We start from the raw sequence: 22,704 nt of genomic DNA on the forward strand, positions 1-22,704 counted from the left end.
GATAAGATTTGAAGTGTGAGTTCTAAAAAGCTCTAAGTGGCTGGAAACCAGTTTATCTGAAGGTCTTTCTCCATATAATTCTGACCTAGAACTAAAGCATTCCAGACAGATCCTGTCCCTACAGATATTCATAAGGTGACCATGCAGAAAAAAGCAGACCTCACTTCTGAAACTCACCCCACCCCAAGGAAATTCATTCAGATCCTTGCTGATTATATTCAGGAGAGAAATTAAATACTCTATTTTTAATAAGCTCTCTCAGATATTTTGGCCTGCTGAACTGAAACTGAAATAGTCTGCTGGGTTGTTTTTATATTGCCTGTTATATTTTACTTTACACTGTTCCAATCTCCTTAGTGAGGAAGAACAGGATATATATAATTTTTAAATAAATATTCCTCTTCCATCTAATTCACCTGATGATTCACCTGATGATTGCAGAATCAAACCCCAGCAACCAAGGGAGAAACTAGTGCTCAAAGTTACAGAGACACACACACAAAAATTAAAATTAGCTTTCAGCTGGCTTACAGAAATGTATTATAGGATGCTTTGTTTATTTTCTAAAACATCATATTGACGTTTACAAAACAATCGGCCAAGCATTCCAATTTCCAACTCCTATCTCTGAACTGTTACTCATGGATGGCCGGGGGGAAATTCAGGCAAAGTGCAAAACATAGTTATGTGCATCAAAATTCCATACAGCCTTGACTGAACTAAAGTCAGCACCACTGTATTCCCAGACATTCTAAAACAACTGACCTTGTAATTTCATCCTTCCTTAGAACTCAAAAGAAGCTGATTTGGTGCAAGTAATTCCCAACGATTTGGCTAACAACTTGCTCGTGGAAGAAGTAGCAGATTCATTCATAACTTCATTAACAAAATTACAGACTCTTAAAAGTGCTTAGAGTATTCGGTATAGATCAGGGCTACAGAACAGCCAGAGGTGGCCTTGAAGAAATCATAGCATGCAAATCCTTCCCTCATGTGCCCAAGAGGGAAGCGTTCTCACAAGAGTGTGGTCGTGTCTGTAAGAATATTAGGATGGCCGTCACATCCCTCAGTTTTTAGAAATCCACCGCAGTGTTCTCTTTAAAAGAGGTTAATATATTCCTTTATTAATGAATTTTCAAAATGTTCAAAGAGTCCCATCTCAAAACCATTTTATATAATTTTTTACCAAGGCAGGAAACGTGGGTATTTTAAGGATTAACTGAAAGGTATTAGTTCTCCTGTCTATCTTCCATCTCATAAGCATTGAAGAGAAAATGAAATATTACCATAGTGTATTTTGTCATGTGAGGTGTTGTCATAGCTAAACAATCTGGAGCTTGCAAACAGAACACTTAACTGCACAATTCCCTGCCAGTGTTGCTGAAGTAATGAGCTTCAGCTGTGAAAAGGTCTTGCTCCATAAGGTAGGTAATAAATCACTATCAGAGGGAATGTAGCTCTCACGTTGCTCCTTTTAAATACTGTTATTAACACCTCACGAGGCTTTTGCTCAAATGATTTTATTTCTAAAAATCATTAATTGAATGTTATTTTGCCCAGTTAAGGTTGCTAGATATTGAAGATGTTTACATTAAGTACAGACATATTGTTTCACCTTACTTCTGGAGAGGGGGATCTGAAGACTATGTATACAATGCCAATGTGTTCAGGTAGATCTGCACTTTCAATTAAGTTAATTTAGGGCCTATCCATACTTCTGCTTGTAGGAAGCACAGATCCAAGCGGTTTTCTAGGCAACAATCCAAGCAGTTTCCCCCTTGCCCTGTTCCTTTCCCGGGGAAAACCCGCTGTTTAGCTTTAAATCAGAACGAACAGAAATCTGCTGAAAACCCAATTTTGTTTGTTCTGATTCAGCACTAAAGAGCAGTTTTCCCCAGGGGAAAGCAGCTGGAAAAGCAGAAGTGTAGACGAGCCCTTACTTATGAGGCTCAGTTCTGCTTCTCCAACAGTCCAAATCATTCTGCGAGGGGAAATGGCACACAGTTACTGATGAACTGTTGTGGCAGGGAAAGGAAACATGTCTATATCTAACCTGGCCTAAGCATCACAACATCAATCAGTTTTTGCTAATGTGAGAGTGTAGGTCAAAAAGAATTGGTGTATATATATATATATATATATATATATATATACACACACACACACACACACACACACACATACACAATTGATGATTAAATGCACATTGTAGAAAATAATATACTCACATGTCCCTGGTCATCTAATTCATTGTTTGTAAGTTTCAGCTTGTCAAAGCTAATCACCTGCCTCATCCAAGTCTCTCCTGAGGCGGGTGAATCTGGGTGGATGTACACACGGGGAGGAACAGGCGAATCAGCATTCCCAGCTACCATCCATTTGGAGCTGTGATAAACATACCTATAGAAAGAATTCTGCATGAGATTCAGAATGGAAATAATGTGGTGGCATTGCTTGATCATTGTGGAGAAACAAAGGGGGGGAACAGATGGGGGAAGGAGAAAGAGCAACTGACTTCTGGGCAGCAGTATTTATTTATAATGGGAAATAACAGTTTGGTACCAACTATTTTTGTTTTATTTAGCCCTTTTCCCCAAATTAAACTAGCTGTTGAAAATCTTCAAATGGGGGTTGCACTAATTAGCTAAATATCAGAAGGAATTCAGGAAAAGTTGTAGCCTAATATTTAACATTACAAATGGATTGTTTCAACTGAAAGCAAAATTCTAGGAAGATCTCTTTTAAAGGCCACAAAATTACAATAATTCTGAGCTTTATCTTATAACCAGAATAATATTTTCACTTATAGGTCAATCCATTTAAAATAATTTATTGCATACTGAGCCAATGAATATATTTATGAAGCATTTTCAGCCATTATAAAAAACCTCTGTAAGGTGAAACTTTTTAAAGCATTCTAAAACAGCCTTAACTTTTTCGTGTGCGTTTTAATTTTAGGACATTTAGTTCTAAAAGGGAGTAAACATTATAAGTGCTATTTGCTCTCACACTGAAAATATAATTGTTTAATTGTAGTATGGCACAAGTAATCACAGCTGACACAATCAAGAAAAAATGGACATTTTGTCTTATAAAAGTATTTTTAAAATCTAAGAATGTCGGAGAATTCCAACAGAAATGGGAGAACTTGGCAGTGCTCACTTATTCATCCCATGACTGGAACAAGAATCAATCCAGCAATAATTATCAGTATTCACTGTCGCTCTTGTTTTCTGTCTGAAAATGATACGTAATTGATAACTCCCCTCATCTCATTTGCACTGTTTCATTTGCACTGAAACGAACGGTGCAGAGTAATGTAAACATAAAGCAACTGTGAAATTAATTGCTTAATTATCTATGTAAAATTATGTGACAGAAGAAAGCAAGATGAATAGTGTAGCTTTTGTCAGAAGCCGAACTGCAGCAGACTGGAAACAGCACTGCCCCCAACAAACACAGGTCGGAATGGAAATTGATGCCTTCTTACACCTATACACAAGCCAAAAGCCCATCTATATGCAACTGCAAACACAGAACTCTTGCAAGTAGGCTTGAATTATGTGCTGGGGCTACAGTGAATATTAAAACACTTCAGGGCACTGGAACTCCATGCCAGCCTCACAATTACTGAAATAGGGAGATCTATTGCAGTGATGCGGTTATAACCTAATCTATTTTATTACAGAAACTTTTAAAAAATACCACTGTCCTTTTTCTGTTTGCAAACTATACTGTACTATGGTCCTAAGTATTATCTTAACGTTTCATTTCTTATATTTACAACAGCATTAAACTTTAACTGGGCTTAAATAATGAATTATTAAATATCAGAAATTTATTTTAAACTGCTTATGACTATAGTTGAATAATGGCCTTGACATCAAGAGAAGCAGAACTGGGATCATTGGCTTGAATTCAAAGTGTCCCTTCTTCAAATGGAAAGGCTCCTACCGTTTGCTGAAAGGTTGTAGTCCTAGCAAACGCTCCTGCTGGCTGATTCATCAATTTCTCTTCCCTTTGCAGATCCTGCACCAGCACTACCTATTCCAGATGACCCCCTACCTCACAGAGCAGATTTTCAAGAGGTGCAAGGGATTGCAGAAAAAAGGGAGAAATCTGAGAAAAACACCTATCTGTCTCACCCACCCACACCAGACAGAGGAAACGCCCCATGTTCTGCTCACAAAAACTCAGAATCTGATCCTATGGACACAATCTACAAAGCGCTGGTCCCATGTATGCCATTTAAAATAATATTAGTCATTTTACTTTTAATTAAATCCATTATATGATAAAGCTTTCTACCTCAGTTCAAGAGGAACGGGGGTGGCGGAGGAAATGAGTATGCCGTCTGACATATAGGAAGACTGAAATGTACAGCAAAATCATCTGCGTGTGTGAATCGCAGACATAAAATTCAGTCAAACCAATCTACTGGTGATTTTATTTCATTACTAATTTCAATCTTGAAATACTGTATGTTGTTGCTAACTTTAGAGATATGCCATTGCAAAAATATGCCAAATGTATGAGTGTTCATGAATACTTATCAAGTTCAATGGGATCTCCTCTGAAGAAAACCTTATTTAGCTTTGTACGCTTTAGACTAACTCATCAAATGTTATCTAACTCCAATTCAGACCCAAGACACTGATCTTTAAAAAACAATCTAATTTATGTTGAGCCAAAGGAAAGATTACAGACCACAATCTAGCCAGTTATACAATTTTAAGACTCACTAAACAGTGTATCCAGTGTTTTCCTTTTATATACACGGACAAATATTAAATTGAAATTTAATAACAATGTGGCAAGGGCAAACAAGTTCAACAAAGCAAGCGTGATTATGCCATGCTCCTGCTAGTGCAAGGCACAACCTAGGTAAAATAAAGTAAAACCGTAATGATCCTAATTATTCTGACACATTTAAATTAACCATTTAAATCCAGATATTCTGTCAAAACGTAGAAGTGAACCAGGCCATCTGAAAGCAGCAATATTCCATATATTAAGAAAATATCAGAGAGTTGCATAGATTTTTTCCCAAATTAATGCTGGAGTCACAGCCTGGTATTACAACTGTAAGTAAATTATGTTGGAAGCATGTCTCATGAGTACTTTCATGAAATGGCTACAAGCAAAAAGATGGTAAAGCTCTCCAATGAATATACAGAGCTCTGTGTCAATGCAGAGGCGCACATAGCAACTTCATTTCGCATTTCTCACATGCTCAAGACACACTTCTTCATCTTGGCCTAGGACACCTGAGATATTTTCAGTACCTGCCCTATTCTTATAACAGTAATTTGCTTTAAACTGTTTTAATGTTACATTTTTAAATTGCCATAGCTCACTTATATTGAAGGGCAGATAAGAAAGTCGTCAACAACAAAAGAAATCATTCCAGTTTTCACAATGCTTGTGGTAAATGCTCCATAAATCCATGAGGTATGAGTATACACAACATTCTTTGCCAGAAAAAAATGGACACAGGCTTTGCTTATACAAATTCCATGTCCATATCAGAGCCTGGACCAAAAAGCATTCTCTGTTCCTTAATATCATACAATCTATAACGGAACTGCAAGTTTGCCCTCACTTTTGAATTGTCAATTTGCTGAGAAACTTGTTAAACGTAAAACAGAAATGATAACAACACATAATATGTACTGTACAGTAAGATGACTTGTTTAAAAAAGGAGCAAAAGATTCAGACCATACACAAGGCATGGCTGAACCTATTTATACAACAATACAGGACTGGGAGTAAGAAAGTTAAGCATACGGAAGTTATCTTCCTTAAGTTCGATAACTTGGGCTTCTTAACGGAAGAATTAAAAAAAAAGCTGTTCTAATGATGGTATCATTAAAAGTGCTAATAGGCAAGAACACAGAGAACCATTTGGGCAACCCTTCTTTAATGCAACAGCAAATATACTTGGGATGCAGATCTGTCATCTCTTAAATTGCTAAAAGAAGTCACTGTGTTCCCATTCCTACAAATTCATGCCAGGAGTTCTAGAGGGAAATGATTACTTAGATATGCATTGCCTTGGTCGAGGTCTACATGATCAAGACCTTATGTTAAAGCATTTAAGGAGTGATTACTGATAGCTACTAGCCAATTACTGCAAATGGCTGCACAGACAGAAACGCTGTTGAATAACTAAACAAAGCCACCAAAAGTGCTATTCTGCAATTATACGCGAACCTGTGCCTCATACAAACACTCTCTTGAAATAATTTGATAGTTCAAGTAAGTTATCTGTTTAGCACAGGATCTAAGTAATTTTTGCACTTCAACTTATTAATGTTAAATAACCTTAGGCAGAGAACTGCTGATCTGAATGTATTTAGCCACTGAAAATACGTAATATTATCTCATAGTGCTGTTCTTTAACTGGGTTAGCATAGTGGTTTATACAGGTTATGGACAATCCACCCAAGTCTTCCCAGCTTTAATAAGTATTCCCAAGTAAGGGGGCTCAAGGACAGCAGCTTGTGACGGGGACGGGGGGAAACGATTTGGATAATGTAGAATGCGTTCAAAATATGAACCAATGTACAAAGCAGTTCAATAAAACAAGCCTTGATTGTTCTCACGTGCTTGGCACAAGGCACTTATTTTTCATGCAGTGAGATGAAGATAGGAATTTGGGAGTTAAGCACAACCTTCTGTTAATTTCCAAACTAGCAATATTCTTTTGCAGTTCCTGATATCCCAAAGTCTTATATACTGTACTGCAATTACCTGTATCTTTTGTTATCCACAGGGACAATGTCCATGGCAATATAGTATTGCTGATGAGGGTCTAGGCCTGAAATTTTCACTCTCATCGCAGGAAACATCCGTCTGAACACAGAAAAGAAGAGCATTTAATAAAAAACAGACATGGAATACAGAAACAGCAACATGTTTGTGGAATCTAACTCCAACTCTTTTTCATTTAAAGTTATTTGTGGGAAGCTTCTCTTTTTAAATAATTGTACTCATTCACAAAGTAGACTTATGGCACACGCCTCCATGGATTTTAATTATTATTTTTTTGCTGAACAACACTTGTGTTTTTCCCCTGAAGTTTCTTCAAAGAGCAAACTGCCAAATCATTCAGATGCAATTGTTAAGTAGTTTTTTTAACGGAGATTTTCTTTTAGCAGTTTTTTTTAAAGGGGGGTAATTCTAAGAAAACGTGCTTAATTTAGAACTGTAATTCACAAAAGAACAGATTTTTCCGAGATTGCAGTCTGGATTCTAAGCAAATGGAAGTAATTTCTAAGCCACAGGCCAATAGATCATTGGATCCAGCACTGGCTTTGTGTGCAGTGAACATGTTCCCCATGTACACAACTGTGTATTGAAATCATGAGCAGCAGCCACACAGGTGATGCTTGCTTCTTTTTTCCAGTGCAGGCTTGTACTGATTACCTAGATCACATAAAAATATTTTTAAGAGAGTATTAACCATGAGCCAGTGAGAGTGTCGTCATGATCATCGCCTGCTCAGGGGTTTCCTAATGGCATCTAGTTTCCCAGCGGGAAAACAGAATGCTGGACTAAATGGGTCTATGGTCTGATCCAGCGCGACTTTCCTTATATGCTTAAGATGACATTAGAAACAAGTCCCATTCAAGTGAATGGGATTTACTTCTGCAGAAATGCAATCAGGATTGGGCTACAATTTAAGTCTAAGTTTGCAGTCCTATACAAACTTAACTAGGAGTAAATCCCATTAAACTCAACAGGGCTTACTTCTGTGCAGACATGAATAGGATTTCACTAGAAGGTGAATTAGTTACTTGAGGTGCAATCCTAACCTGTTTTCTCATACGAAATTCCCACTAACTTCAAAAGTACTTACTCTCTAATAAATATACTCTGGTTTCTCTTCAGATTGCATAAATATGCTTGGGACTGCAGACTTTTTATTATTTAACAATATCAAACAATTAGCAATTCTATAATGGAATTCTGTGGAATGACAGTCTAAATATAGAATCATGACAATGTCATAGGATTTATTATACTAGTATAGACAAAGTACAATCAAAGAGCACAGCTCCCATTCATTTCAACTGGGCTTGCAGAGGGATCATTTAAGGGATGTGTTCTATGAATTCAGAAGATATGTAAAATCTTCATTTTTAGATATTATTAAGTTCATTTTCTTAGGGACAGGAATTGAAATCAAATCTACACTAATACAAGGGTGCACATGTGAAGCTTTGCTAGAATCAAACTGAAGTGGTTATAGGTTGTAGAAGTTTAAAATACATTTTATTTTCAAATTAACGTATACCTGATACCTGTCTCTATTCATCTGTTTTGAATGATTTTTTTTCACAAAGGCATGCTATATTTTTTCTTTCTATACAAATGAACGTGCAATGCTATTTTCTTGTATTACTGATGTTGTTCGAAATGCATGAAATCAAAGTTAGATTTTGGAAGGAGGAAAGGAGTTATTGACATCATGGCTAACTAAAAAAGAGGGCAAAACTAGCTGCTGCTAACTAGTTCTTGCTGTTATTTCAGTGCACCTGTAAGATAAAAAAGAAAAATTTTGACAGGACAACTTTTAAGACAAATGTTGCCTTGTGCTGTTTAAGACTGCACTTCAATCATTAATAAAGCCCCTCTGAAAATGTAGAAGGCAACATATGGATTCAATAAAATATGTTTCTGTAATTTCTAATAAGTTCAGATACTTTTATACTGTGCAGGTTTTTACCATGTGTATCCTTTGGAAAGGGAAGTAAAAAAAGTTCTTCTAAGAACCTAGCATTCATGCCCTTTAACATAATGAACAGGAAACCTAGAAGTCCACATATTTCTATATCATCTGAAATGACTGTGGCCTATCCAGCTGAATAAATCAATTTGCTTAATTCATTTTGACATACTGACAGATTTGGGATCGTATTCACAACTTTAAGCATTACAGAAATTAAGAGGCAATTTAAACATCCAGCTTCTGCAGCATAAAGACTTTGTATTTAATTAAGATGGTGCAGCAAGCTATCTTGTGAAACAACATGCCACAACATATAACATATTAAGCCATCCACATCGCAAAACTAAGAGAGATCAGTGGGTTCTCCTGTATATGTGGATTTGACTTGATCTTCTGCAATAATGTACTCAAAAAACATCTACTGTAGTAGAATTTTAGTCATGCTAAAAATGCCAGGCATTGTAATTATACAAATCTCATATATATTTCTACACAGTCAATACAGACTTCTTAAGAGGCAGACAGCTCACTTCTAAAATGACCCCATCACTTGGAAACAATTCAATTTTAAATCAAGTGATTTTATTTCAAGTACTCCAGATCAGGCTGTTAGTTTGCAAAGCCTTATTGCCACTTACTTTAAAATTAGTATGTCTAGGTCAGGGGCAGAATGACCTATCTAATAACCAAACCTTAAACAAACAACACAGAACTCAATAGTTTACAAAGACCTCCTCACAAGTAGTTTACAGTAACAGAATGCCGCTTGGAAACAAAACACCTTTTAGGGTTAAAACAAAACAAAACAAAAAAATCCTTCCAGTACCACCCTTAGAGACCAACTAAGTTTGCTCTTGATATGAGCTTTTGTGTGCATCCACACTTCTTCAGATACCTTTTAGGATTGTTCAGCAGATAAACTAAAGCTATTAAGAGATGAATGGGACTGTTTTGATGCAATCCCCTCCGGCTGAATGTGAGGAAGAGAACTGGCAAGAGTGCGCAAAATGGATGCATGGCATCCGCAACGAAATTTCGCGGGGAGGCAAATCTCTGCCAGGAGAGGAAAAGCAAAACCTCGGCCCGTCTCCAAGTGGCGCATTGCCTTTCGCGAAAGCGGGAAAGGCACCTAAGGGCGCTGCGGTCCTGTCGCTCTTTCTAAAGTGTTTCGACCGGTCTTTTCCTATGGCTGGCTGCCTGGCTGGGTCCGGGAGGCCTTGCTTTGCTCGTGTGGTTTCGGGTTTCGTTTCTTACCTTCCCGCCTTGGTGATGATCATCTCGGTGCCGATCTCGTGAAAGCGCTTCCAGAGCTCTGCGCCCTGCAGGTCGACGCGAGGCACTGGCGGGGCCAGCAAGGGAGAAGCAGGCCTGGAGGAACCTTTGGGCTTGGCGGGGCCTCCGGGGGACAGCGGCGGCGACGTAGCGCTCAGGAAGCTGTCCTCGCAGCCACCTGCAGGAGGAGGAAAGGGGGCGACGAATTAGAGAGAGCGCCGGGAAAAGAAACGCGAGTCCCGGTGGCGCCAAATCTAGAGAGGCATCCATGTGCCGTTATTGCTGCCTTGCGCGTCTTTGGCTACTCGGGAGAGGCCGGCGTTTCTAGGGATCACGGGCCAAGCCCGAAAAGGGCGCCGGGGGCCCCTTCCTTCTCCGAGCAGCAGCACGTGCGTCCTGCGCCTTCCCCAGTGCCGCATTTTTGCTCGCTTCGGCGCAGCCTTGCACGCTCTTCTGCGCGGGGCCAGAACGCAAAAGGAAGAGGGGTGGGAAAGGGATTCGCTTGCAGAAACGCCGCCGGGCCCGGCCAAAGGCGGGAAGGAAAGAAGTGCCCGTTTCCCTCACCGGCACACCAGGGAAACGAGCGCCGGGGGGGGGGGGTCTTTTGGTAGCAGGCGCGCGCGTCCTTGAGAAAGACGTGGCCGTTCCTCCGAGCAGAAGGAAGCCCCGGTTCGGGTCAACGAGGGCGGCTTGGCGGAAGCCGGCCACCTCGAGCCCGACTGCTGGGAGATCGAGGGCCTTCGCTTCGAGGAAGGCCCGTCGGTGTCAGTTGAAGTCGCGCTTACTAGCTTGCTATGGACCACGAACCAGGGTCAGGATCGAGCTGCCAATCTAGTTCGAGGTTCATCTTTTCCTCAAGAATAGCGCAACTCCGTCTCCGCGCAATAACAGCGCAACTCCGAGCCTCGGTTTTTCTGCAAGAATTAGTCTTGCGGCATCTTTATCATGGCATGAGTTTTCATAAACTACAGCTATTTTCTTCGCTGAACGACGAACACACGCATTTTCTCTGGGGGACTTTTGGGCAGGTTCTGCAACAGTTCTGGGGGATTATGTGGTGCAAAACTGCGCAGGCCCAAATGCTATAAAAGTATACATGTTCGAAGCAATAAAATCGGCGTTTAAACTGTACTGTAGAGACGTTCTTAAGATTTCTGTGGGTTGTACCTAGATTGCCCGTGCGACCCTAGACGCTACTCAGCAAGACCCACTGAGTGCAATAGAATTTACTCCCATATAAGTGGGCATAGGGTTGCAGTCTAAAATAGAAAGCCAAGCATTCCAATCCAAAACACATTTGAAAATAAACCCTAAGGATTTGAAATGGATTAAATATAAAAGGAACTGGTTTCTTTTTTCTTTTTTTAAATAAAGGATGCTAATCCATTTTCTCCCTAAATCCCTAAGATAATGTACTAGCCACTTTAGTTCCATTTTTTGTGGGAGGGCACCAAAATAATAAAAATGAATGACTATAAACAAATAATATGGAACGTGTTGTTCCATATAATTATTATTTGTATATGTTGATTTGATATTTAATAAAAGAGATCCAATATCTTCTGACTGGGGGCACTTAAAACATCTGTGTTTCTAATTAGTTAAAGCTGAAGCAGATATTAAAACAATAGTGTGGAAAAAAGACCGAGAATGTTATTAAGTATCTGTTCATTAGTTTGGCACCTAAACAGAACAATTAAGACATAAGTGGGTGTGCTTGAGCATTCCTATTAAGAATAAAAAATACATCAGCTAGAATTAGAAATAGTTAAGAGTGGATTTGGTATAAACTGGATGATTTATTAATGTATATTAACTCAGCTCTAAAATAAAATAGGATGAGCAAGAAATGCAGGCTAAATAAGGGTTAAAACCATCTGCAATTATCTGATAAAGTTAAGAACATCTAATAGTACTATCACAACCAGTAATTTGAAGAGAAACCCTCATGCATGTAGTTACAGGTAGGTAGCCGTGTTGGTCTGCCATAGTAAAAAAAAAATAATAATAAAAAATCCTTCCAGTAGCACCTTAGAGACCAACCAAGCTTGTTCTTGGTACGAGCTTTCGTATCTGAAGAAGTGTGCATGCACACGAAAGCTCGTACCAAGAACAAACTTAGTTGGTCTCTAAGGTGCTACTGGAAAGAATTTTCCTCCTTTCGGTACCAGTAAGATTTACGCATGCCTGATTTCTTTTGGATTGTGCCCACTGTCTGAAACCAAGTACTGTAACCCGTTTGGTTTAGCGTCACAAGACTCGTTCGTGTTCGCATGCCTTTGGGCGCTTCCTTGGGATCAAGTCCCATTGAACTCAACCAGATGAGGAAACCCATAGGACTGGGCTACAGATCAGAATGGAGAGGAGTCGCACGGATATTGCAATGTGCATAAAGTTAATGCTGAATAATGAAAACGATCGTTAGAGGGGGGTGTTATTCTCACGCCATCGGAAGTATTCTTTAAACAATAGCGGGTTGATCTTGCATTTCCTCCCACTCGCCCACCCACTCAGACATGGGAAAGCTGCGTGGGGGGGACGGGACTTGGGCACAGTTAAGATCGCCTGGTTCTTAGCAGGGTACCGAGGGCAAGGTCTGGGCCTTGACAGCTGTCCCCGGAGAGGCCACTCGGTTTGGGTGCAAGGAGAGCACGATCGCCCCCGGGGGGAAAGACCGGGGTGGGGACCGGGGTGGGGAGCCTTCGGAAGCGGGGCGCCTGGGAAGGCGGGCTTTCACGGAAAGAAGGGGAGCCCGAGAGGGGGATTCCCCACCCGGCAACAACACAGGCCGGGGCGCTAAGGGGGCTGACTCGCTCACTCACCGGGAGGCAGAGCCCGGACGCCGCAGCTCCTCTCGGCCGCGGCCGGCCCCGTCTCGGCGCTAGGCGCCAAAGCGTCCGCGCCTTCCGCGGCGCCCTTCCCGCAGCTGCTCGCCCCTTCGGCGGCCGCCGGTGGCGCCTCTTCCCCGGTCACTTTCCTCCGCTTCGGCGGCTGTTGCTGCTCCTGTTGCTGCTGCTGCTGCTGCTTCTCGGCGCCGATGAGGGCTTCCACAGAGAAGGCGTGCGCCTTGAGGCTCAGCATGGCGCACGGGGACGCTCGCCTTTTCTCCGCCATGCCCGAGCCGGGCTCGGAGCCCTCCGCGACTCTTCCCCGGGCGCCTGATCGCCTCCTTCCAGGCCGCGCCGTCCGCCTTCGCGTCGCCTCCTCCTCTTTTACATCCGACTTAAGGCAGCCCAAAGAGGTTTGGGGTTCGTGTCCCCCCTCCTTCTCCTCCTCCTCTTTTCTTTCCAAGCCCGATCTATTCCTTTTTGGAAAAGCAGCGCTTCTCTTCTTCTTCTTCTTCTTCTTCTTCTTCTTCTTCTTCTTCTTCTTCTCTCCCTCCTCCCCCTCCTCCTCTTCTTCCTGCAAGCTCTGCTTCGTCTGAGGGGCCAAACAGCTCTGACATGGGTAACAAACGCTCTGCGGACACAAATTAGGGCTTGTAATTGAAATTTGTTGCCTTGATCTGTCAGCACTTCCAGGCAGGAGACCGGTGGGAAGAACTTGCTCATTAGTGTCAATAAAGGGACGGCGACGGGGCGGAGCCCGCAGGACCGGAACGGTTGTCAATCAGGAGGTGCCCTCGGCCAATCAGAAATTACGGGTCCCCCCCACCCTCCTCCCCAAAAAACAGCTTGCTTCTTCCTTAGAAGGTTATGCAAGTGAATGGGGAGCGGGGGAGCAACCTAGGGAGTGCCTGCCACCCTCTCTCCCGTTCCTAGCACCCCAAAGCAACCCCGTCTCTTTCATATTCTTACAGCCCTTTGGTTTCTCCAGGCAAGGTGCCGGATTTATCTACCATTTAACCAAAAATCAACTAATCAAGTGGACCTATCTAGTAATCCAGATCTGGGTGGTATCAGGAGTAAAGGGGGGGCTGGGTTCTAGTTCCACCTCCTTGGGGAGACCCGTTGGGTCGCTCTGGGAGAGTCCCGGTTTTTCAGCCTCAGTTCTCCATCCGTAAAATGGAAATAACCGCGCCTGTGCTTGCAAGGGTAACGTGTGCTCAAGCGGTGTAAATGTTGCAGAAGGAGAAGTCTCAGAACGCTTTACAAAATTACAGACAGCTCAGGCTGGTATAGCGCAAGCCGTTTGCAGTCGTTTTTCACTTTGCTCCCCAACCCCAAAATAAACAATAAATTAATTGAGATATAAATACTTATTTAAAGTATGGCAAAAAAAATTATTTAGAGGCGGAGAGAATAATTAATGCATTCTTATGGATATATTTCCTAAGGACAATTGTTTTGTTCCTTTCCGGCATAAACTGAGCAGTGAACATTTAGTTTTTTAAAAAAATATATGAATAGTAAAAAAAAAAATCATGTGTAGAATAAGAGCTACATATTTAATCCTCCATATAGAGGGATCTTTAGATATGTTTAAAACTGCACCCGAGCACTGAAGACGTAGCGCACCATCTACTGGGAAGCTCTCCTGCGCAAGAGCAGAGACCTATATTCTTTCAAATGTGAATTGAACATAAGGATTTCCCCCTACCCCCCACCCCCGGTGAAAGGCGGGATCCTTTTATTTCCATCAATTATATTCCCAGGAGTCTGCGATTCCCATAAAGTCAATGCGGGTATAGTGCCACCCACTGTCTCCTTTCCCCTTATATTCCTCCTTAGAGTCTAACTAATGCCCTAGGGCTGAAAACTTTAATCGAATAATAGATACTACTCATCGGATAATATAGGCCTACCGACTGCAAGGTTAAAATATAATTTTAATCTCATATGAATTTGTTTCTGATGGTGCCTGGTAAATAAATATTAATCCATGCACCACCTCTTCTGTTTTAACCCCCCCTCCCTTTTGCGATTCAATTGATAATTTCCCAAACCATTAGCATACAACCCGGGGCGGATTATACAAATTAACCACACTGTATACACTTTCCAAATTGAGCTGTGGACCTCCTTATGTTTATTCAGAATTATGTACGCTATCTTTGCGAACATTCTCAGAAGCGAAAATAAAATAAGTTTTTTGTTATATTATCATTTAAAAAGTTACTTGTTTATTGCCTCTGAAGAAAGCCAGTCGGATGAACAGCCCTAGAATGTGTATTCGTGTATTTGTGTGTGTGTGTGTGTGTGTGTGTGTGTGTGTGTGTTCTTTTCCTGCTCAGGGTGTTTGTAGTACCAATTTATTTTTTTCAATAAAATTCTTAAATTATAAGCAACAAGCGGGCTTCATCCCAACACTGCGAGCAGGCTTCAAAACCATCTCTCTCCTCTCCTCTCTTTGTGAACGTGTGTGCCTTCGATGGCGGGTACTTCTACACCCCTATATGCATTTTCTTAGAAGAAAATACTGTTGATTTCAGTTGAGCCTTTTTCCAGGTACAATCATCACATAATCGCGCACCAGAGAGAGCTGTCCCTGACAGAGCTTGGGGCATCGTTACCTGATTTATTTCACCAGTAATCATTTTCAGATCCAAACTGTTTTATTAAATATTTATTTATTGCTCCCCCCCCAAGCTTGGCCTTACTTTGTTATTTAGTATTGTGATTCCTTTATTCGATTTCTCTCCCTCCCTTCCCCCCAAAGGAGACCGAGAAAGGCGCAAATATCACCTCTCCTTTTTGCAGTTGCGCGGACATCTTTGTTCTTTAACTAAGCAGGTTATAAAATTGGTCGCCTGGAACTAAAGGTATTCAGACACAGTGATTTGTCATTCGCATACTGCGATCATTCCGAAGGAGCCCCAGGGTTGTTAATGGGATTACTCTGGAGCAGGTAATCTCACAGCCTAAACACACTCAATTGGAACCCACCTTGGAAATAATCTAGGTCGGTTTGGGGAGGTTTTTTTTAAACTCAATTTATTCTACAATGAATTATGAACTGCATAGTTTAATCTAGGAGGGATTCGTGTTTCAGTTTTTGTCCCACTTCTAAGCCACAGCGGAGGAGCAGTTCTCTTACACAGTGTGTCGATGTAGTTCTTTATTTTACTCTCTTTGGGTGACCGTGAGCAATCCTTTCCCCGAGCACATTTTTGAGAGTCTGAAGTTGAATGCGCGCGCTCGTGTTTCCCTCCTGTTCATTTATAATATTGTTGTTATTCTTGCTGTTACACCTCTTAAAACGATGCATCTCTGAAGCCCGAGCAACAGAGCGAATGGGAACGTTTGGAGGATGGAATTTAACATGTCACAAAAAAAATGTAAATCCATCTGTCGCTTCATTGGCGGCCGGGGCAGTTGGAGAGGTCAGCATTTACAAGAAGCGGACTCTGGAAGTTCAAAAGCTTCGGTGATAATTCGCTCCCCCCCCCAATACACATACACACATGCATATATAATCACTAGCCTACTATCCTCAGCAAGCCTGGTTGAAAGTCAGTGCCACTGATCCAAGTTATGCTATGGATCGGGCTGTTAATACTGCTAGCCAAGCAACAGAGCTACGCTCCAAGCCCTGCCCCATAGATTTAAGCCCGTTTGGCTCTGACGCCCAAGGAGAGCTAAACTTTAAAGCTCCTGCGAGAGTCTTAGAGAAAAGAGGTCGCTGGTGGGTCTCGGTGGGGCGGCTCTTTTCGACTGGGGTCACCCAGGCAAGCAGTTGCCAATGGCGGTCTGCCCCTTCCACTGGAACCTAAAGCAGCAGCGGGTCTCCTGGGAAAATACTTTCCCTTCTCAGTCTTGTCTTGTGTTCAGAGGGGTAAATCGGAGAGTTGATTATTATTAGTATTATTATTTTTTTAGAAACAAAGGGCAGTTCCGGAAGGGGTAGAAGGGATCAGCAACAGAATTTAGCTGTAGAGGCTGCAATTCTGTGCACGCTTCCTTGGGAGCAAGTCAAAGTGACTCTTAAGCAGACTGGCGTGTGCCAAGGAAACGCTTCCCTTTATGCAGGAAGAGAGAGACAGAATAGAAATTGGCTACAGATTACATCTTCTGAGACTTCCTTCCTTCCTTCCTTCCTTCCTTCCTTCCTTCCTTCCTTCCTTCCTTCCTTCCTTGGTCTCTCCTGCTGGTGTTCAAGGGCCTCTAAGGAATTCTCCACCCACCCGTTTAACCATTCAGCTATCGACCCAAAGGGTAACAATCACATTCAATCGGCAGAAAGCAATGTCAATTGAACGCAACTTTGTTTCTCTCTCTCTCTCTCTATAAAGTTGTTTGATTTACCAAGACCCCTTAACAGGAAAGGGAAGAGGAGAAGAAAGGGAAGTGGGAGATAAATAACTTTGAAACAAATGTATTCCCGTGTGTGTGTGTGTGTGTGTGTGTAGAGAGAGACAGAGAGAGAGAGGTATTAGCGGGGCAAAGCATTTGACAGGGCACGATTAAAACGAATTTCCGTTCAACAACTAAGGCTGAACTGGCTTCTTTCCCGACTTTGCCCTCCAGGGCTGAAGAGGTGCCTTGTTCCGAGATATGAGGCTTCGGGGTACCGTCTTCCCACCCCACCCCCAAAAATAGCAGGACCCCCCTGCACCTTCTACTCAGCGAGGCAGGTCAACGTGTCCCGGCGTGTAATGTGGCGCGTTAGTGTGACAGAACGTAGAGAATCTCAAATGAAACTGCGCTGAGCAAAAAGGAAGACCATCGCATCTCACCACTGTGGTCCTGGAGAGAAAAGGTGGCGCGAGGGGGGGGGGGGCAGGCAGTCCCACACACAGTTAAATTGGGAGTCAGCCTCCCCCGACACAGGGAGGCTTGCTTCCAAATCCACACGCACAGGATCCGGCTGCGCGGTGGTACGAAAGGCACCTTGGCGCACCTCTCGCCGCCACTAAGGAGAGTCCCGTTTCGCCAAAATAAAATGCTGGGATCTTTCAGTCACTTGCTCCCTCCCGGAGCCCAGATTTTCCACCCGGTGGTCCGCAGCTGTCTGTCAGTGTCCTGCTTGACTTTAAAATAATAGATAATAGATGCTTGGATTCGCCGGGCTTTCTATAAGTGCAACGGAAGGTGAATTCTGCCTCCGCATCCCTTTGAGAAAAAGGCTGGGAGAGTGCGCAGGAACCAAGCAATTTGTGCAAGTACCAGCAAGGTTGTCATTCATTCCTCCGGACTCTCCTCTTCATGGTTGCAGGCAGACGATCTGCCAAAAAATAATGTTTCCAAAAAATCGTTTTAAGAGAGTCTTGCAAAGGCTGCTATAGAGGATGGGGACGAGATATATCTTTAAGGACCCATCCGCTGGTCTCTTAAGCTGCTGGTGCAGATAAAACCAGTCGGTTTAAACTGCAGCGCGACGCCGATATGAGATGTTGTGAATGCTGCATCTGTTCCCCTTAATGTGAGTGAGTGTCTTAACAACTGAGATGAAATGCTGAGATGGGGACTGCATTGAGTTCGATAAGAAGGGTAGTCACTTTTATCAACAGGATTCCACCACTAATACTGTTGATCCGTTACGAGAAATCCCTTCTCCTATTAAACGCGTTTAGCTTAGAATCGGTATGAGGGCATCGTGTAAGTAAGCGAACACAAGACTGTAGCCGAAGCCAACTTGTTAGTAAAAAGAAATAAATCTCTCCCTCCGCAAAAAATGGATGTTATGTTATTTCCCGTTCACGTGCCTTTTTCTGGCATCCTAAATATACTGGCTGGGAAGTAAATGTTGTTGAAATCCATCGACAGACATTACCTCCGTTATTTATACATCTTATACACGCGTAGATTTTTTTTAATGGCTGGGGGGGGGGAGGAATCTGAGTTCCAAAACAAACCCCTTGTTTGCCTGCTGCGGTTCCCAGGTAAAACGTCTGCTGATTATTGAAGATCAATCAAAATATTTCCAGGGGCACTGTCTATTTTATGTTGAGCTAAAAAAAAAGTGGGAGAGAACGAGTTAAGCTATTATTTTATAGCTTGCTCTGGAATTATTGTCATGGGGAAATAAATCTGGGTTGCAATCCTGTATGCAAGTGTCCAGGAAGTGTGTCCAATGGAAGTCCGTGGAGCTTACGACCGAATAGACCATGCCTACCATTGCAGCGCGCAAGACTGCTGCAAAACCGAGGACAGTAGACGTGGCGTGGCTCGTTCTGAAAACAGGACACTTTCTCCTTTTCGCCTTCCCGGGCCAAATCAGACTCTGGAACAAGGAGGAATCTTAAGCCTCCTCCTTCCCCTTTGCTTCTTTAGCGCTTCTCTCTCTCTCTCCTTCTCCGCTCCCTCCCTCCCTCCTTTCCCCTGTTGCACGTTCATGATCAGCCAACAAAGCAATGGTAGAACGTTTTTTTTTTTTAAAGGTACTTCAAAGATCGTGACGTGAGGCTGGAAGAAACATATTGGAAATCAAAATTAAAAAGGGGAGGGTGCGATTTCTCTTGGTGGACTATTTTTCCTCTGAGGACACACTCACACAAACACACACACTCTCTCCAGATTCGCGGTCTGCGTGAAAGCTAACACGCGCTCGAGTGCTTTTCATCTCCGGCATGGGACGGGAGTACATCTGCAGGACGCCCCCTCGGACTTAATTCCCACTCGTTGAGCGGGACCCGCTTTACACGCGAGTAAGTCCCGTTGCACACTTCCCATCCGCGGGATAGGCCGCAATCCGCAAATCGCTGTCACTCGACTGCCGTCGAGTCAATGACACCCGATCTGAGAGCATATTTTGAAACCGCTTTGAGTTCATTGGAACTTGAGGTTTTTAAAAAAATAAAAAATAAAATAAACAAATCTGTTGGAATAAAATATAATTTACTTCCATGACTGGAAGGGAGCACGGAGGAAAAGGTGAACTCGAATTCTGTCTTCTCCCCTCCAGTCTCATCTGAGAACTGTACGAGGATGAATTCATCGGTACCGCAACAGCAACCAGCTTTCGGCTGCGTTCATCGCAGGCAGTACAAGCAGCGTCTGCACCGAAGCTTTGACAGGACTCGTGGTGCGAGCAGCGTATCTCCCAGTACTATATACATGGGCTGCATCAGATATAGGACTCATACTAAGCACGCCGAAAGATTGTTTAAAAGTTCCCTATTGTTTAGGGAGTAACAGAAGGGTCCCGGAAAAGTTTCTATAACGCCGGTGTAAATGGAATAAGAGTATTATCCCTGATTTGTTTCCTCCACAAGATATGCGGGTTTAAGAGGAATCTACATCTGGTTCCTCCAATACATTTATTCAGAACCTCAGTTTGCTGTGTATTTTTTTTATTGATGGGGGGGGGGAGCTGCCCCTCCCTTCCCCCTCCCTTGGATACGTCCATGTTCAGGATCATCATCCTGGATCACTTTAAACCGCCTGCTCCGTCCAATAAGTAGAAGACATTCTAGTGCTTGTAAGCATCCCTTTGCTAAGGGTGTACTAGGGGTGTGTGTGTGTGTGTGTGTGTGTGTGTGTGTGTGTTTCCAAGGGCCCACCCTCAACTGGAAGTGAGGCCCACTGCCCTACAAGATGTGGAGTAAATGCGATCCTAGGCGTCCTTACCCTCACTCCCAAACAAGCGATCCTAGGAGAGTAGGAGTGCTGCTGCATAAAGTACGCGGGGTCAGTCTTCCTGCGCAAGCCCCACGGAAAGGCAGGCGAGGTTTAGCAGCGCGATTTTCCGCCCGGCCCTTTGTCCTAGCCTAGCAGCCCCTAATCCCCCATCCCGAGGACGCTTGGCCTAACCCCAAAACGCGTCTTACGCGTGCACTCTGCGGGTGGTGGAATCGGCGCGTCCCTTGTTGTGTGCTTAGCAACGGGACTCGGAGCGGAGTCGTCTCGCTTCTTCCAGGTTGCGCTCCAGTGGAGGTGCGTCCCGCAGACTTCCGCAGGGACTTCCGACCCCCCTGACCAGCCGATGCTAATGAGTAACTCTTGGCAGGAGACCTGCCTTCTGATCCAGGCGGTTGTTTTGGTTCAGCCGTTCTCTGCCCGGGTGGGCCAGAGAGCGACGCTCTTGGCAGACCCCCGGAGGTCTTTGAAACGCGCGCAAAGATCCAAAGATCCTTCCATCCACCCACCCACCCACCCACCCAACCAACCAGCAAGGGGCCGATAGGCACGGATGATGGAAATTGTATTAGCAGGTTCTCTCACTTAGGTGTTTGCGTCCCGCTGAGCTCCGAGGGACGCCAGTGAGTTTTAAGGCCGCGCCTCTGTCCAACCGGGCGCTGCAGCCGCGAAGGACATCGCGGTCCTCAAAAGCACAGCCCCGTCCCGTCGAAGTCATGGCAAACACTGCAGCAGCAAATGGGTGGGAATGCTTTTCGGGTCGATTTGGTGCACAAACTGGGCTACTAGACCCTTAACTACTTTGTGGAGTCGGGGTGCAGTCAGTGTAGCTCCCAACAGACGTGAGGCAGGAAGAAGGCAGGGGCGAGAGAAGTGCGCCCTCGTCTTCCTCCCAAACACGGATCTGGCTGCGGCTTGGGGCAAAGACCCCGGAGGGATGGGCCACAGGTGTTTGTCTCCCCCCCCCCCCAATGTGGCTGCTAAACCTGGCACAAACCCTGCAAGGGCTTTGGAGCCATACGGACTTCAGATTCCATTTCGCCTTGAAATGAACGAGGTGAAACGGTGATTCACTGTTAATGATGGAAGGAAGGAAAGGAAAGAAGAAGGAAGGAAGGAAGGAAGGAAGGAAGGAGAAGGGAGGAATGTCTGCAAGCCCTGCCGCCCTTCTCCCATTTCAGCTGCAGGGGAGTGGGCGAGGAGGGGCGGACTCATTGCAGAGTGCCTGCTGAAGGAACGGTTCTTTGCACATGCTCAGAGACCACTCAGTTATTATTTCATGTCTTCCAGGATTGAACCTTGCCTTTCAAAATCAGCCCGGGCTCCTAATTCCTCCTACCCTTGCTTAGAAACAACCCCCTTCCCCAAGCTAGTGGGATTCATTCTGCTCTACCGAGCGGAGGCCCACCGGGCAAAATGCAAATATACAAGATCTTTCCGCCTGGGCATTGTTGAGAATGGACGTGGGGCCCGGGTGACAGGAAGCTCGCTTTCGTTTGGAGGAGATTTGATTGATTTTGTAAATCTGCTAGAACTAGAAGCCTACTTTGGCGTTGAGCGGTGTAACAACAAGATTAATGATATAAATAATAATATGAAATACTGTATCCTGCCTTGTTGCTGCAATTGGTTGAGCCAGCACCCTGCCTGCTTCTTGACTGGGAATGTTTAAGCCCTGCTGGCTTCAATGGGGCTTGGCCGTTTGGGCTATCTTCTGCCGCGCAGCCATCTTCTGCCGCGCAGATTTTCTCACTGGGGGGGGGGGGGAGACACGTTTCGCAATTTCCAGGACTGACTTCCGAGGCTACGCCCTTGTAAGGTCGGCCGGCTGCCTCCTCCCTGACACTCTGAGCTCAAAAAGTAGACCCGGGAGTCCTTCCGTGGGAAAGGATCAAAGCGACCAGGATAAGGTTGTAGGATGGAAATAAACTCTTTATTCTCGCCTGCATTTCCTGGCTGATAAAAACTCTGGAGGAATGGAATTAATAGAGCTTCTGGCGGTAGAAACTCACCAGCGCTATCAAGGCAAAATACGATCTCTTATTTCCAACAGAGGGTGAAATCGCTGACATTTGCAAATTTGGACTTTGTGGTTTTTACACCCTCCGCTCTTTAGTTGTCAATGCATCGCAACCGTTTCTCTGCCTTCAAAACGGAAGTGCTGAGAGGGGCCCTGGCCCTAGCCCTCTGCCCCAAAGTCCTGTCTTGAGGGTCTGGAGGTGTGGGCTGACCCTCTTGAG

General features: G+C 43.8%; 1 protein-coding gene across 1 annotated transcript in view; it reads right to left on the reverse strand.

The window, feature by feature from the left end:
- Positions 1-13,568, reverse strand: part of TBX18 (T-box transcription factor 18) — a 31,735-nt gene extending 18,167 nt beyond the window's left edge. Inside the window, exons 1-4 of the mRNA XM_033143350.1 lie at positions 12,830-13,568; positions 9,990-10,185; positions 6,755-6,856; positions 2,229-2,400 (exon numbers count right to left, since the gene is read on the reverse strand). Coding sequence (XP_032999241.1) covers positions 2,229-2,400; positions 6,755-6,856; positions 9,990-10,185; positions 12,830-13,121 — 762 coding nt within the window. The 5' untranslated portion in view covers positions 13,122-13,568. The remainder of the gene's footprint in view (positions 1-2,228; positions 2,401-6,754; positions 6,857-9,989; positions 10,186-12,829) is intronic.
- Between the last annotated feature and the right edge of the window lie 9,136 nt (positions 13,569-22,704).

The sequence above is a fragment of the Lacerta agilis genome, chromosome 3, assembly GCF_009819535.1.
Source record: "Lacerta agilis isolate rLacAgi1 chromosome 3, rLacAgi1.pri, whole genome shotgun sequence".
Taxonomy (NCBI): domain Eukaryota; kingdom Metazoa; phylum Chordata; class Lepidosauria; order Squamata; family Lacertidae; genus Lacerta; species Lacerta agilis.